The sequence below is a fragment of the Pseudorasbora parva genome, chromosome 4 (genome assembly GCF_024679245.1).
Source record: "Pseudorasbora parva isolate DD20220531a chromosome 4, ASM2467924v1, whole genome shotgun sequence".
Lineage (NCBI taxonomy): Eukaryota > Metazoa > Chordata > Actinopteri > Cypriniformes > Gobionidae > Pseudorasbora > Pseudorasbora parva.
The window spans coordinates 6,041,626-6,057,000 of record NC_090175.1 but is presented as its reverse complement, the minus strand read 5'-3'; the positions used below and the strand labels follow the sequence as shown (position 1 = coordinate 6,057,000).

At 43.9% G+C, this 15,375-nt stretch overlaps 1 protein-coding gene across 1 annotated transcript in view; it reads right to left on the bottom strand.

Moving 5' to 3' along the window:
* Positions 1–15,101, bottom strand: part of LOC137072754 (complement C3-like) — a 65,525-nt gene extending 50,424 nt beyond the window's left edge. The window contains exons 1-10 of the mRNA XM_067440676.1: positions 14,951–15,101; positions 14,680–14,875; positions 14,378–14,546; positions 11,564–11,637; positions 11,370–11,458; positions 11,091–11,173; positions 8,571–8,658; positions 7,512–7,614; positions 7,255–7,375; positions 6,962–7,077 (exon numbers count right to left, since the gene is read on the bottom strand). Of these exons, the coding sequence (XP_067296777.1) occupies positions 6,962–7,077; positions 7,255–7,375; positions 7,512–7,614; positions 8,571–8,658; positions 11,091–11,173; positions 11,370–11,458; positions 11,564–11,637; positions 14,378–14,546; positions 14,680–14,875; positions 14,951–15,021 (1,110 nt within the window). The 5' untranslated portion in view covers positions 15,022–15,101. The remainder of the gene's footprint in view (positions 1–6,961; positions 7,078–7,254; positions 7,376–7,511; positions 7,615–8,570; positions 8,659–11,090; positions 11,174–11,369; positions 11,459–11,563; positions 11,638–14,377; positions 14,547–14,679; positions 14,876–14,950) is intronic.
* Positions 15,102–15,375: the final 274 nt, after the last annotated feature.

The following is a 15,375-nucleotide window of genomic DNA, read 5'->3' as shown; positions in this document are numbered from 1 at the left end:
GAAGACCCCTAATGATAGCAATCAGCATCACTGAAGGACAGAGAAACACAAGAACTACAACTGACTTCAGCCACAGCTTTAGATGAAATCAACTGGCAGATAAAGATCAGCAAACAAAGCCACTATGATGATAAAAAATCCATCATCAACCACAAGCCAACATCAAATTGTCATTGTCAATGTTCTCTTGCTGTTCTCAATGTAACAAACAATTACAGCCACTAGAGAAAAATTGTATGTTAAAGGGGTTTATTCTCTCATGTCAATCTTGAGTACCTATAGAGTAGTATTGCATCCTTCATATCTCCGAAAAGTCTTTAGTTTTATTATTATATATCTAAAAGAAATATGGGCTCTACCAAGTCTTTCCGGAAAGAACGAGTGCCTGGAGGCGTATCGTGTGGGCGGAGCTAAAGAATGACGAATGCGCAAAGCGGTGACGTCCTCAAGCGTGGAGAAACTCATAGCTATCAATCTCAGCTAATAGATATATGATCCAGAATCATTCGGAGGCTGAAATAAATTGAACAGGAGAAACAGCAACAGCAGGGCGTCCGTCTCTGTGGTATGTACTGTATTTAGTGGACTGTCAACATTTGTGTGTGTTTACTCGCAGTTTATGAGGACATGATTCGGTTTATGGACTATTGTATGCAACTTAACCTTAGCAGTAGCAAGCAAAACGGTTTTGCACTTCAGACTAGTGTAGCATTATACATAGAACAACAATGCAGTTACGTTAGCGCATTTGAATGACGAAGCACATGATCGTGTCGTTTACTGATGTTTACTCACGCGACGATAGCCAACAGCACAGACATTTGAAGCAGTTTTACTCACCGGCTGCTTCCAAAGCAGGACCGAACCTTTATCGCTGGGACCGCTCCGTCAAAAACACACTTCTTTGGTATGATTTGTTGACAGCAGTGAACGGTGGAGATCTACTTTGCGACGCGATTGCAGCGATGTTGTGAAGCTTCCCATCATTTCTGCATTCAAATCGGTTCAAATGTAGCGCTGCCTTCTCAGAATGCTGTGCTGAAGCGCGCAACATAAGTGTTCACGGACGAGTGGATCTGCAGCTGAGCTGAGAGTGTTTATGGGCGTGCATTTCCTCTCTCGCTCTAGTCACGTGCACGGACCCTACTGGGAGAGGATCCCGTACGGCCCATACAAGGACCTTCCGCTCTATTAACGTCAAGCCGAGCCATACTCAAAAAAAACTTTCCAAAACTTGTGAGAAACCGGAAGGAGTATTTTTGACACAGAAATACTCCATCAAACGTCCAGCATTAGTTTTTGAAACTTTGTCTATGTTTAGGATGGGAATCCAAGTCTTTAACAGTGTAAAAAGCTGATTATGCATGAAACAGCATTTCACCCCCCCCTTTAAAAAAGTCCAGGACCAGGAGCCCAACTAAAGCAAACACTGATCTCCATAATGGTGACTTCAAACAGAACGTCTCGGGTTATGAATATAACCCATGTTCCCTGAGAGGGAACGAGACACTGCGTCATCGTAGATGACACATCGGGGAACGCCCTCAGCGTGATGCTGTGGGTTCATATCAAAAAGGTCCAATCCTGATTGGTGTTGCGTCATGACGTACTGAGTGACGGCATACCCGGAGGTATAAAGGGACGCCGGCACAAGCAAACGCAGCTTACTGCTATGAAGCGGGACGCTCTGACGATAGGCGGGGCTACGAGACGCAGTGTCTCGTTCCCTCTCAGGGAACATGGGTTATATTCATAACCCGAGACGTTCCCTTTATCGAGGTAACTCGCACTGCGTCATCGTAGATGACACATCGTGGAACGAGTACCCACTAGTCCTCGCCTATCTTGAGCCCCCTGGTATGGACCGGAGTGCATACTCAGGGGGCGAGCACCCTAGCGCCTGGCGTCGCCGGGAGGTGCAGACTGTAATATTTGATGAAAGTATGCGGGGTGGCCCACCCAGCTGCTTCACAGACTTCCTGCAAAGAAACTCCAGAAAGGAGGGCTACCGAGGAGGCAATGCCCCTGGTGGAGTGAGCCCTCACGGCTATAGGTGAAGGCAAGTTGCGCACCTGATAGGCCATGGCTATTGCCTGGACAATCCAGTTACTAATGGTCTGTTTTGCCGCAGGCAGCCCTTTCTTAGGTGGACCAAAGCACACTAACAACTGATCTGACTTCCTCCACTGGGCAGACCTCTCCAAATAAACCCTCAATGCCCGAACCGGGCAGAGGAGGTGAAGCCTGCCCTCATCTGCCGTCACATGAGGCGGAGGATGAAAAGCCTGGAGAACCACCGACCGTACCGTATTAGACGGTACCTTGGGAATGTACCTCGGAATCGGCCGCAAGATGGCCTTTACTCCGCCTGGGGCAAAGTCCAAGCAATTGGGCGTACCTGCCAATGCCTGAAGGTCCCCCACTCTCCTTAGAGAAGTGATGGCTAAGAGAAAGGCCACCTTAAGCGTAAGGTTCTTGGCCTTAGCCAACTCCAGCGGCTCAAAGGGGGCCTCAAGCAACCCTTCAAGCACCACTGCCAGATCCCACGAAGGGATCCTGGAACGAGCCACAGGTCTCATCCTCCGTGCTCCTCGGAGGAACCGTACAATCAGATGGTGCCTCCCCAGAGGTCCTTCACCTAATGGTGCGTGGAAAGCTCCTATCGCTGCCACATACACCTTAAGTGTGGACGGGGTAAGCCCGGCAGAAAACCGATCTTGGAGAAACTCCAGTACTGAAGCCACAGCGCAGTTAACTGGGTCTACCTCATGGTCTCTACACCATGTGGAAAATACTCTCCACTTTAGGTTGTACAGCCTCCTGGTGGAAGGAGCCCTGGAGCTGAGTATAGTCTCTACGACACCTGCTGACAGACCCTCCTCTATGAGCTCTGCCCCCTCAAGGGCCAGGCCCACAGGTTCCATAACTCTGACTGGGGGTGAAAGATCGAGCCCCCCGCCTGAGTCAGCAGATCCCTCCTCAGAGAAATCTGCCACGGAAGGTCGTCTAGCAGGTCCATAATGTCGGAGAACCATACCCAGGTCGGCCACCGGGGTGCTATTAAAAGCAGGCAAATGCCTTCCCGGCGGACACGCTCCAGAACTCCCGGGAGCAGAGCGATCGGGGGAAATGCGTACAGACGCAGCCTCGGCCACGTCTGTGACATGGCATCCAGGCCCAATGGAGCCGGATGCCTGAGGGAGAACCAAAGTGGGGAGTGGGTCGTCTCTCGAGACGCGAACAAATCCACTTCCACTTGGCCAAACCTCTCGCATATGGCCTCCACCACCTCTGGGTGGAGACGCCACTCCCCGGGCCTCAGCCCCTGCCTTGACAGGATGTCTGCTCCCTGGTTTTGATCCCCCGGGATGTAAACTGTCCTGAGAGATGACAGTTTCCCTTGGGACCACAGGAGGACCTGATGCGCCAGTCTGTACAGAGGGTGCAATCTCAGACCCCCCTGATGATTCAGATACGATACTACGGCAGTGTTGTCGGCTCGTATCAGGACATGGTGGCCGCGAAGGTCCTCGAGAAAACTCCTCAGAGCCGGGCGGAATCACACTGGACGCTGCTGCCATAAGACCCAGCAGTCTCTGAAACTGCTTGACAGTGATGCTGTGGCCCAGCCTTATACTGGAGCATCGTTACCGAGTCCCATACTATTCCAGGAACGTAATTCTCTGGGAGGGCGTCAACGCGCTTTTCTTAGCGTTGAATCTCAGCCCCAAGCACCTCATATGTGCTAGAACAGCATCTCGATGCTGAACCGCCATATCGTACGATCTGGCCATGATCAGCCAGTCGTCTATATAATTCAGTACACGGATGCCCTGGAGTCTTAGCGGAGCCAGGGCTGCATCCATGCACTTTGTGAAGGTGCGAGGTGAAAGAGCTAGGCCAAAGGGAAGAACCCGATATTGGTACGCTTCGCCCCCGAAAGCGAACCTCAGGAACTTCCTGTGACTGGGAAGGATGGAGATATGGAAGTATGTGTCTTTTAGATCTATCATGACGAACCAGTCCTCGAACTGGATCTGACTCACGATGACGGGAATGGTTAACATCCTGAACCTGTATCTCCTCAGAGATCGATTCAGAATTCTGAGATCTAAAATTGGACGCAACCCCCCATCCTTCTTGGGAACTATGAAGTACCGGCTGTAGAACCAGACCTCTCTCTCCGGCGGTGGGACCGTTTCTATCGCCCCTTTTACCAGCAGAGAGTGTACTTCCTGCCCCATTACCCCCACCTGCTCGGGACCGACCACCGTCCAGACTATACCCCCAAATCTCGGGGGAGGAACTCTGAACTGTAGTCTGTAGCCCAATTCTACAGTGCGCAGGGCCCACACAGAGATATTCGGAAGGCATGACCATGCGCCGAGATACTCTGATAAGGAAACCAGCCTCTCGAGGCTGGTCTGGGGTATCGACCGAACCTCTCCTTCGACCCCCTGAAGCGGATACCCGGCAGGGACGAGTCGAGGTAGATTTTCGGTGTGCGAACGCATTTGCTGCTTTGTCGCAGATTTTATATGTGCCGTCCAAAGTAGCGCGCAAACGCGGGTGAACGATGTGGCCCGGAGCCCTTTTGACTGCGGGAGCACAACATCGATTCCCCGAGAGCTCCGAGGGGAGAACGACCTCGGTCACTCCGCCCCGTGGGGGACAGCTCTCAGCGGCCCTGCCGCAGCTAGAACCGCTTGGAAGCCTTCTTAGCCTGAATGACCTCCCTCAGGTTGGTCTTCGGCTTCGAAGACTTCCCGCGAGAGCGTCGCTCCTTCTGCCAGGCTCCCTCAGGAGGGACACGAGAAGCGACGCTCTGCTTCTGCACCTCACGGTGCGAGGAGCCCTGTGCTGGCTGGGGCTGCCCACTCGAGGCAGCCCTGGTGGAGGAGCCCCAGCGGCGAGGGATGAACTGGCTGAGGGTGGCCACCTGCTTTTTCACCTCCTGAAACCTCTCGACGACGGTGCTCACAGCGCCACCGAAAAGGCCAGAAAGTGAAATCGGGGAATCAATGAGAAAGTGTCTGTCTCTCTCCCTGATCCCCGACAGGTTGAGCCAGAGATGCCTCTCCGTGCACACCAAACCCGCCATGGAGCGGCCGATAGCACAGGCTGCCTCTTTGGTGACGTGGAGAGACAAATCCGCAGCTTTCTTCAGCTCAGTCTCATCCTCCAGGGAGGGACCCTCGCCCTCATTGAGCTCCTTCAGCAAGTCCGCTTGGTAGGCCTGCAGAACTGCGAGAGTGTGCAGGCACCAACCAGCGTGACCAGCCGCACTATAAGCCCTTCCCACCAGCTTCGATGTCTCTCGGCGTGGTTTCGAGCGCAATGCCGGGGTCTTCAATGAAGCTGCTGTCTCAGGTGAGAGGTGGCCCGCGAGCGCCTCTTCAACCTTCGGCAGCGTAACATATCCCTTCTCAGACGCCCCCAACACATTAGCGAAGTCAAGTGCAGGGGGCATAGTCAAACGCGCTGAGAAGGGTTTCAACTCATTGTGCAGGTCGGGGAAAAACGGCAGACCCCGGCGTGGAGGCTGAACTCGGCACTTGAAAAAGCGCTCATCCAGCTTATTTGGTGGCTGGATGTGCACCTCTTCCTGTGGCCAATCTAAACTCAGCTTGGCCACAGCGCGAGACCTCCACGAGCTCCTCCATAGCCTGCGAGTGGGGTGGCGACTGCCCCACTGCGCCTGCTTCGGTGCTCATTCTCAACGACCCCTCAGAGTCGGACAGCATGAGCACCTGATCCTCCGCCTCGTGGGAAGAAGCCGCAGCGCGGACTTCCACACGTGGCGGCAGGATCTCTGAATCGTCAGAGGAAGATGCCTCAACATTCCCTAATCCTGCTGACAGCGAGACATTCCCTAATCCTGCATCCAAAACCGCGAGACTCGCGAGGCTGACCGGCCTCGTCAAAGACAGCCAGCCGCGAGCGCAGCATTCTCAGCGGCAGCTTATCGCACTCACCGCAAGCCGCTCCCTCGAGAGCGGCCCGGGTGTGGTGCACGCCGAGACACTGCACGCAGAGCTGGTGTGTGTCCGTGCCCGCGATGAAACACGGACAGGGAGGCACACACCGTCTGAATTGCTCGCTCGCCATAACTCTCGAATAATATTGCAGCCCTATGGGACAAACAACACCAAATAGACAGACAGAACACAGAGCGCGACCACTGAAAGCAGGAAGCTGTGTTTGCTTGTGCCGGCGTCCCTTTATACCTCCGGGTATGCCGTCACTCGTTACGTCATGACGCAACACCAATCAGGATTGGACTTTTTTGATATGAACTCAGCAGCGTCACGCCGAGGGCATTCCCCGATGTGTCATCTAGGATGACGCAGTGCAAGTTCCCTCGATAAAGGGAACTATTATTTTCAATAAATCATCAACATCTAAACCTCTGTTAATTCTCAATAAGAGCTTCTGTAGTCGTCTGACAGAAATAAAGTCAGTCTGGTTAGTAATGTGTGAAGCTGGTAATGCTGTTTGTGGAGTTGTTTAATCCTCTGCTGAGATCTTCAAAGATTTAATGTCTTCTTTTATCTTCAGTTGATTTCATCTAAAGCTGTGGCTGAAGTCAGTTGTAGTTCTTATGTTTCTCTGTCCTTCAGTGATGCTGATTGCTATCATTAGGTGTCTTCAATAATGCTCAATTAATCACTTATTTATCTCTTTAACTCCAGCACTATTTCAGTGTTAAATTTAACAGTCTGTAGTGTGCACACGGAGCAGTATTCACTTAATCTGGGCTAACCAATGCTCGATGGCTGTGCTGGCTGGAAAACCGTGACAGTTAATGGGTTAAAACAGAGGAAAAACTCTGGTTATAAAAATACCCATGTAATTACGTGTGGACTGGTCGTAAGTTTATATAAATGCTGGGCAGTGTTAATTTACTACTGGGAAATTTGCTGTGTATGGAGAATAATGTGTAAAATAAGCTATTATGTACCGAGACACTTAAGGGCATCCCAGGTTTGAAGTATTGTGATGTTTTTTTGAAGTGAATGGCGTACGGTGACGTCACAATCTGAATGCCTCTCCTTTCTGCTTCCACCATTTCACTGCCTGAAACACACACACACACACACACACACACACACACACACACACACACACACACACACACACACACACACACACACACACACACACACACACACACACACACACACACGCCTCTGATATACAATCACATGTGCATGTAAACATGCATACAGATGTACAGTATCTGTTGAGTCTTACCGCTTTCTGTTAGAAGACTGACTGAGACATAGATTGATAGTCCAACCAGCTGGTTAATGTCTCTGAAGGCTTTAGTGATCATCTCTCTGGTCAGTTCTGCAGTGCCTTCTCCTTTCCGTATCTATTTTTATACGCGAATGACAACAACATCAGTCTACAAGACTAAAAATGTAACATCTTAATTAACTTGTCCTTAATTAACTAGGTAAGGATAAATAAGACTGATACCAACTTGGAAAATCTTTAATTTCTCTCACCTGAATCTTTTGAAGAGAGGTAGGAATACTTGTTTTCTTCTCACCGTCCATCACACCAAACACCACAAACGCATTTCCTTCCACCTTCTGTCCAAACAGGTAGCTATAAAAGCACATACAATTTCTGCTGTAAAAACTCCTAGGCACTGTATGTCAATGTGACGTCAGGAAGACTCCAATTAATCCAACGTCAGTCAGACATCATAATTTGAGACATAATTTGGTTGGAATAAACATCAAACAGTCAAAAAAACAACAACATTTAAATTTAAAAAAAAGAAAAAAAAAGGAAAAAAAAAAGATTCACACATTAATAACCAGACTAACTTTATTTCTGTCAGACGTCTACAGACGCTCTTATTAAGAATTAACAAAGGTTTAGATGTTGATAATTTATTGAACATTTATTTGAAGTTAATTAGATTGAAGTCACCATTATGGTGATCAGTGTTTGCTTTAGTTGGGTAGTTTGACTTGACTTTTTAACATTAGTTTTTCTCTGGCTGATGTAATTGTTTGTTATGGCAAGAAAAACAAGATAAAATATGATCAGATGATTTTGTGTTAGTTGATGGTAAATATAGAATCATCATATAGTAGTCTATTTCACTGATGTCATCCAGAATCTAATCTTTTTATGATCATTATGTATTATTAATTATAGCAAGCCTGTAATTCTTTGATCCAACTAAAATTCAGTGTCTGCCCAGCATTGGAGCTTAACATACAAATTAAAATAATAAAAAAATTAAAAGCCAAAGTTTTCAACCAAAATATGATGTCTGATTGACGTTGAATTAGTTGGAGTCCAACGTCTTCCTCAAGTCACATTGACTTACTGTATCTGCTGGGTTGTTCCAAAGAAGAAGTAAATAAGCCATTTTACCATTCAACTTTGATCTGACCATTACAATGACTTTAGCTGGTGTAACCCAATGATGTCAGATTGATTTAGTCATATTACATTGAATGTTACCACATTAAATCACATTTAAGGAAAGGTTTAGGTTGTTTGCACATTAAAGATGTATTTCCAATACAGTGAAGCAGAACACATACTTGGCTTCAATGTTGACTGTCAAACTCGGATCACCCACATAGAAGAATGATTTAGTGGGTTTTAATGTCACTTCAAACGTTGGGAGCACTATAAACCAAACCAGACAAAAGACACAAATAAATAAATACTCCATTTGTTTTAGATTACACAGCCTCCCTCTGTATCCTCAGGAGTGCCTTTGAATATTTAGTTGTTTTATTCTCTCAATCCAAGGAAAACCAATGGCTAAAAAATATATTTGTATCTTCAGTGGTTCTGAGAAGCTGTATAGAACCGCTACTGTAAAGAACATGTTAACTCTTTGCTGGCCAGCATTTAAAAAAAATACCAGCCACTGCCAGGGTTTTTGATCATTTTCACAACAATGTAAGCCCATAGAATATTTTGTTGTATGTTATATATATATATATATGAAAGTCTGAATATATGGAATGAAAGTCTGAATATATGAAATTAAAGTCTGAATATATGGAATGAAAGTCTGAATATATGAAATGAAAGTCTGAATATATGGAATGAAAGTCTGAATATATGGAATGAAAGTCTGAATATATGGAATGAAAGTCTGAATATATGGAATGAAAGTCTGAATATATGGAATGAAAGTCTGAATATATGAAATGAAAGTCTGAATATATGGAATGAAAGTCTGAATATATGGAATGAAACTTGAATATATGGAATGAAAGTCTGAATATATTGTCATTTGTTTACCGTAATTGTTTATAGTGCACTGTGTACACATTATTATTACAATATAAACCTTCAAATTATATGGTTTTGAACTGTAAAATAAAGTTTTTAGCCGTAATTACCACATTATAAACCTTTAAATTATATGCTGCTGTCCCATAAAATCTTAAACGTTACTGCTGTATTTTTTATGGTGATGTTCTGGCAACCATATATTCAAGTTCCATTCCACATATTCAGACTTTCATTCCATATATTCAGACTTTCATTCCATATATTCAACCAATCATATTATAAATACTATAATTTCCTTTATGGCATGCAATAATATGTTATTATATATATCCAGATCAGATTGATCAAACACAAAAACATGGAGTAGATCGAACACCCCTAAGTCTTCACAGTCCTGTAGCTCATCCTGGGTCCACATCTCATTCAGTAACAAGTTTTGATATATAAGTTGTTTAATGATGACGATCATGTTATTTTACATATTCATCTGTTAACATAGGATCGCTCTTGTTTTCTCCTGTGTTTTGATCAGGTAATTCTGAACTCATCCAGAAGATACATAAAGCGCCCCCAACTGTATAACAGTAACAATGCAGAAACACAGAAAATTCTGTTTTGGCAGGGAAAGAGTTAAGCCCCTGTGTGGTTCTTTAGTTAGTCTGTGACGCGTTACACTGAACTAACAAATGGCGACAGACAGCATGTTTAATCAGATTACAGCACGTCACTTCTCAGACATTCCTACTCCGATTCTCCAATGTTCAATCGGCCTAAAGTCCCACAAACAACTTTGACATTTATCATTAAGAAAGGTCCAGCTCCAGTGTTTGCGATTGACTTTCTGTTTCATCAGCAACTCTGGACATTTCCATGTCAGACTCTGGCTTGAATGGGTAAGGCAAAAATTAAGCCATGTCTTTTCATACACTGTATACAATATTCAACACTTATCAAGCTGTAATCCAGTAATAGTGATAGGCGTTCCTAGCCTGGATGTCTGCCTGGCCTTGATCCATAGAGGAGTAATTATCCCCGAACAGAAACTGTTCGGACCAATGAAATCATCAGGGCGGGCTTTAGACGATGACGGACAGATGATCAACAGTAACGTAATCATCACGTCATCAAAGAGGCTTGGGTTATATTTGTTCGAATCCTAAACGGAGAGCTTGTTTGTATATGCATTCACCTTCACTATTTCTCTCAGAAATGATGATCATGTTGGGTAAGCACTCTGTGTATCTGTGTATTTTTTTACAACAGCGGCTAAGTTTATTTCAGCGCGCACTCAGACAGGGTTGCCAAGTTTTTACAACAAAATCCACCAACTACTAGACAAGGTTGCCTGCTAAAACTTGCTCTCATGGGTCTATACATCACATAATAGTGCTGCACACAGAAGACCAATCACAAATGACCTCTGACCAATAACTGCAGATTAGCGTCAAGCAGATGAGCGGTTTAAAGTAAAAATTAACTGTTGAGCAAATAAGATAAAAATAAATGCATATTATAAGACAATGTAGATGTTTTTTTGACCTTGCATGCATGTAAACCTGATGGTGAGGACTCCCAAAACAAAAATAGGAACATTTCAAATGCCAAAATAGGGGTACTTTAATATAGCACTTAAAATCGTAACCTTATGATTACAAACCTATTAACCAGTTTTTAGTGCTATTTAGCACCATTTTTGTTTAGAGTGTATTATTCTCCTGTATCACACCCAGTTTGTCTTGTTTTGAAATAAATATTTTTTCTGTTGTTATTCATACACAACAATTCGTACATTTTGTTCAAACAGGTCTTACCATATTCTTTAACCTCAAAGTCAGCAGTAAATGTCTTCTGGGGGGTGTTTTTGTATCGAGTGACCACCTTCCACATCCCAGTACTGAAAAACACAGAACACAAAAATGAACATTTCTGATTTTTATGATGGTAAAATAGATGATAACACCACACACATGATTGTATTTTTCTTATAAATCAATAGGCAATGTCCTGAATTAGACACTAGGTCATAAAAATAAAGCTTTGTGGGTTCACTCAATATTAAATATATTACGTCCTGTCAATGTTTTACACACCTGGCAACGTCAGGAATGGCATAATGGTCGGTCTTTATCCCTTTTTCTGTAAATATATTTTTTGATGAAACCGTAATGCCTTGCGGATTCTTCAGAAACAGAAATCAACATTAACAATCCGTTTGTTGAAATCAGCAATGCAATGATGCTCATTACAGCGGAAATGTCACAAATCTGTGAGTGTGAATGTGTACCATGATATCCACCATGATGGAAGTAGAACTGATTGGTTTCAGGTTGGGCGTCAAAGTGAAAATCCGGTATTGAACTGCAAAAGAGATGAAAGCATAAACTAAAATATTACACCATAAAAACTTATTTGTTCAGTTTACTTAATTCAACTGTACAAACTTGTTACCTTAATTCAAATTAAGTAAACATAACTTAAACAGGTTAAGTAAGAATAACTTGATGCAATTAAGTTTTCGCAACTTAATTCTAAGTGCGGCATGAATAAATTCATTACTTTATTTGATTTAAAAAAAAAAAAAAAATCCAGTATAATCCCAATAATGACAGCAAATAAAATAGTAAAGGTCTTATTCAGAGGTGGAAAGTCCAGGGGTCAGAAAGTAAAAGTCCTGCCATATTTTTATTCCACTCATGAACTCAGTCAGCTGATTTCACTAATTCATTCTACCTCCTGGCTGAAAAACTGTGCTGTTAGCAAATCCAGGTGTTTGGAGTAAAATACATAGAAGGACTTTTTACTTTCTGAGCCTGGACTTTCCACCTCTGTTCACATCTCAAACCTATTTCAGCAGAGACTTTGAAATAAGAACAGGGGTGGAAAGTCCAGGTAGAATAAAAATATGGCAGGACTTTTAATTTCTGACCCCTGGACTTGACATCTCTGCACTGGGATGATCATTTCCGTAAATTTTCCCAACTGACAACCACTGCTCATTATTAACAGATATTATTGAATTGGCATTAAATTAAACTATGATTGACGAGTATCTGTGACCCGTTAAGACACTTGTTAATGGGTTTATTTTACCGTGCAAACAGTAGAATACCGATCAGTCAAAATATGGTACGTTAAGTGCAAGTGTGAGTGCCAGCCACCTGGGGAGTGGGGATGGGGGACACCTGGTGAAACATGTCCTCATTGTTGAGGCTCATACTGATTATCTCGCCGGAGTTCAAGATATTTAGTGCACAAAGCATTCTGGTCATTTCTGATAAAACTGAGTCTCTAAATGTTAAAGGGGTCATATAATGCCTTTTTTTGGGTACAAGTTAATCCGATTTTTTAGTGTCTAAATAACAACTTTGTAATATACTTTAATTAACAGCTGAGGGGAAAGAATGGTGACTGGAGTCTCTGAGGACACATCTGTACAACTGTATCAATTTGAACCTGAGTTCAGCACAGGACAAGATGACGGCCTCAATAAAATTCGACAATTAATCCTAAACAGGATGTTTCTGAATGGTTGGTTAACGTAATGTCACTTTGATCTATATTTATGTACTGGCAGGTAACGCTAGCATAGGGAGCAACGAAGATATTTTTTTATAGTAACAGACACCATTATAAAGCATCTACAAAAGTAAGCTTAGTGTTGTGTTGCCACGTCCATGCTAACTTTAAAACCAGAGTTCACAGTTTATAACAACACAATAACTATAATGCAAAGAGTTGGTCCGATCCTTTTTTCAGGAGCAGTTTCTTAGTAAAACCTGCTTTATACTGACCCTCGGTTATAAAGCAGTCTGGTGAGAAATACGTCGCATTTCGCGCAAACATAAAAGCATTGACGTTGATCAGGGGGAATATTCCCTTTGAAAACAAAACTCAGCCACTGCATCTTTCATTGCTTCAGATTTAGGAACATCAGAATGACTGCTGTGTTCATTATTACACCCAAGAACAGAACATTATCGCTTAGACACCATTCTGCTCCAGCATATCAACAATGCCGGACTATGATGAGCTCGCTCAGGGCGGGTCTGAGATGAAACGCTGCTGTCAATCAATAATCGTGGGAGGGGTGTGTGTGACACGGTTGAACGGCTTGAAAAGAGACAGGCAAAAACATATAAGGAGATTTAAAAAAAAAAAAAAAAAACACTGGATGGATTTTTATCATTATAGGATGGTTGTGTACAGGCACTGCGAACACACATTTCCATACAATCGACTTGTAAAAGTGCATGCACCATTATATGACCCCTTTAAAAAGTCAAGGGTCAAGAGCCCAACTAAAGCAAACACTGATCACCATAACAGTGACTTTATTATTTTCAATAAAACATCAACACCTACAGAAATAAATGTCTTCTTTTATCTTCATTTGATTTCATCTAAAGCTGTGGCTGAAGTCAGTTGTAGTTCTTGTGGGTGGCTCAATCTGCTCTCTAGTTCAGTTGTCAGGGCACTGTTCAGGGAGCCCATTGACTTATGTCCTAATCAGTGCCCTGACTAGTGAACTAGGGAGCTGATTGAGACGCAGGGTATGTTTCTCTGTCCTTCAGTGATTCTGCTCATTATCATCAGGTGTCTTCAATATTGCCTAGTCATCACTCAGTCACTTAATTATCTCATTAACACTATTAACATAAACTGATGCAGTGTTCCATTTAACAGCCTGTAGTGTGCACACTGAGTAGTGTTCACTTCATCTGGGCTAAACCATGTGTGACCTCCATGGACAAAACAAGTCCAGATCAAACCCATCTGGCTCCACATGGCTGTGCTGGCTGTGTGGCCAGAGCAGGAGGGATTGCTCAATGTATGAATCTGACCAATTGATTTTTCTCAGCCAAACTGACTAACTGTCAACGGTGGAAAGTCCAGGTTCAGAAGATAAAAAGTCCTGCTCTGTATTTTGTTCCAAACACCTGGATTTGCTAATAGCACAGTTTTCAGTCAGGAGGTAGAATTACTTGAATCAGCTGACTGACTTCATGAGAGGAATACAAATATGGTAGGATCGTTTACTCTCTGATCCCTGGATTTTACACCTCTGTATATTTGTCATGTTTTTAGCTCTGATTCTTACCTGCACTAGCAGGCGTGTAGATGGGCTTGTCTGTCTGTACAAATATATATCCAGACTGGAATGAGACCATGACCACTTTCTCCAGAGTGTGGGATGGAAATCGAGCTTCTATATACACATACTGCTTCACCTCAGGATCATCAGAGAAGTAGTTCTCATCCAGAGGGATCTAAAGAACAGAAAATAAATTCATCCATTGTGAATTTGTAATAAAAGAAAATACATTTTTCAATTTACAAACTAAAATGTAGAACTGTGGATGAGGAATCACACATACTGTAAATTTCATAAGGTGGTCTCACCTTTATATCTGTAAGGATCTGGTAATTGTTGCCTGGAGTCAGCGTCACTGATTTGGACAGCATCTCCTTGTCTTTCTTTGGGAAGTTCTTTACTGAGATCCTTACATCAATATCTGCTCCGGAGTAATCCTGAGCCTCCACAAACACGTTCTCTGAGGAACCCACTCTCAGCAAATTAGGAGCTGACAGAACGTATCTGAGGAGATCAAATCAAATCTTAAAAACAGATCTATTAGTAAGTCTATGAACAAACGGTGTGTTTTATACTCACAGCGGGTCACACAGTGTGAGGAGGGGTGAGGAGAGAAGAACAACAGTCACACACACCAGCTTCACGTCCATCCTGTCTGTGTGTGTGTGTCTTCCTGACAGTGTTTGTGAACCTGCAGCAGCTCAGATTTATACCTGCCCCGTGACCCTCAGAGTCTGAGTCCAAATCTCTCTCTCTCTCTCTCTCTCTCTCTCTCTCTCTCTCTCTCTCTCTCTCTCTCTCTCTCTCTCTCTCTCTCTCTCTCTCTCTCTCTCTCTCTCTCTCTCTCTCTCTCTCTCTCTCTCTCTCTCTCTCTCTCTCTCTCTCTCTCTCTCTCTCTCTCTCTCTCTCTCTCTCTCTCTCTCTCTCTCTCTCTCGAAATGCAGTATACTGATAAGCTCTCCAATGTAAACACCAATTTAACAGTGAAATCTTTTTACTTCAAA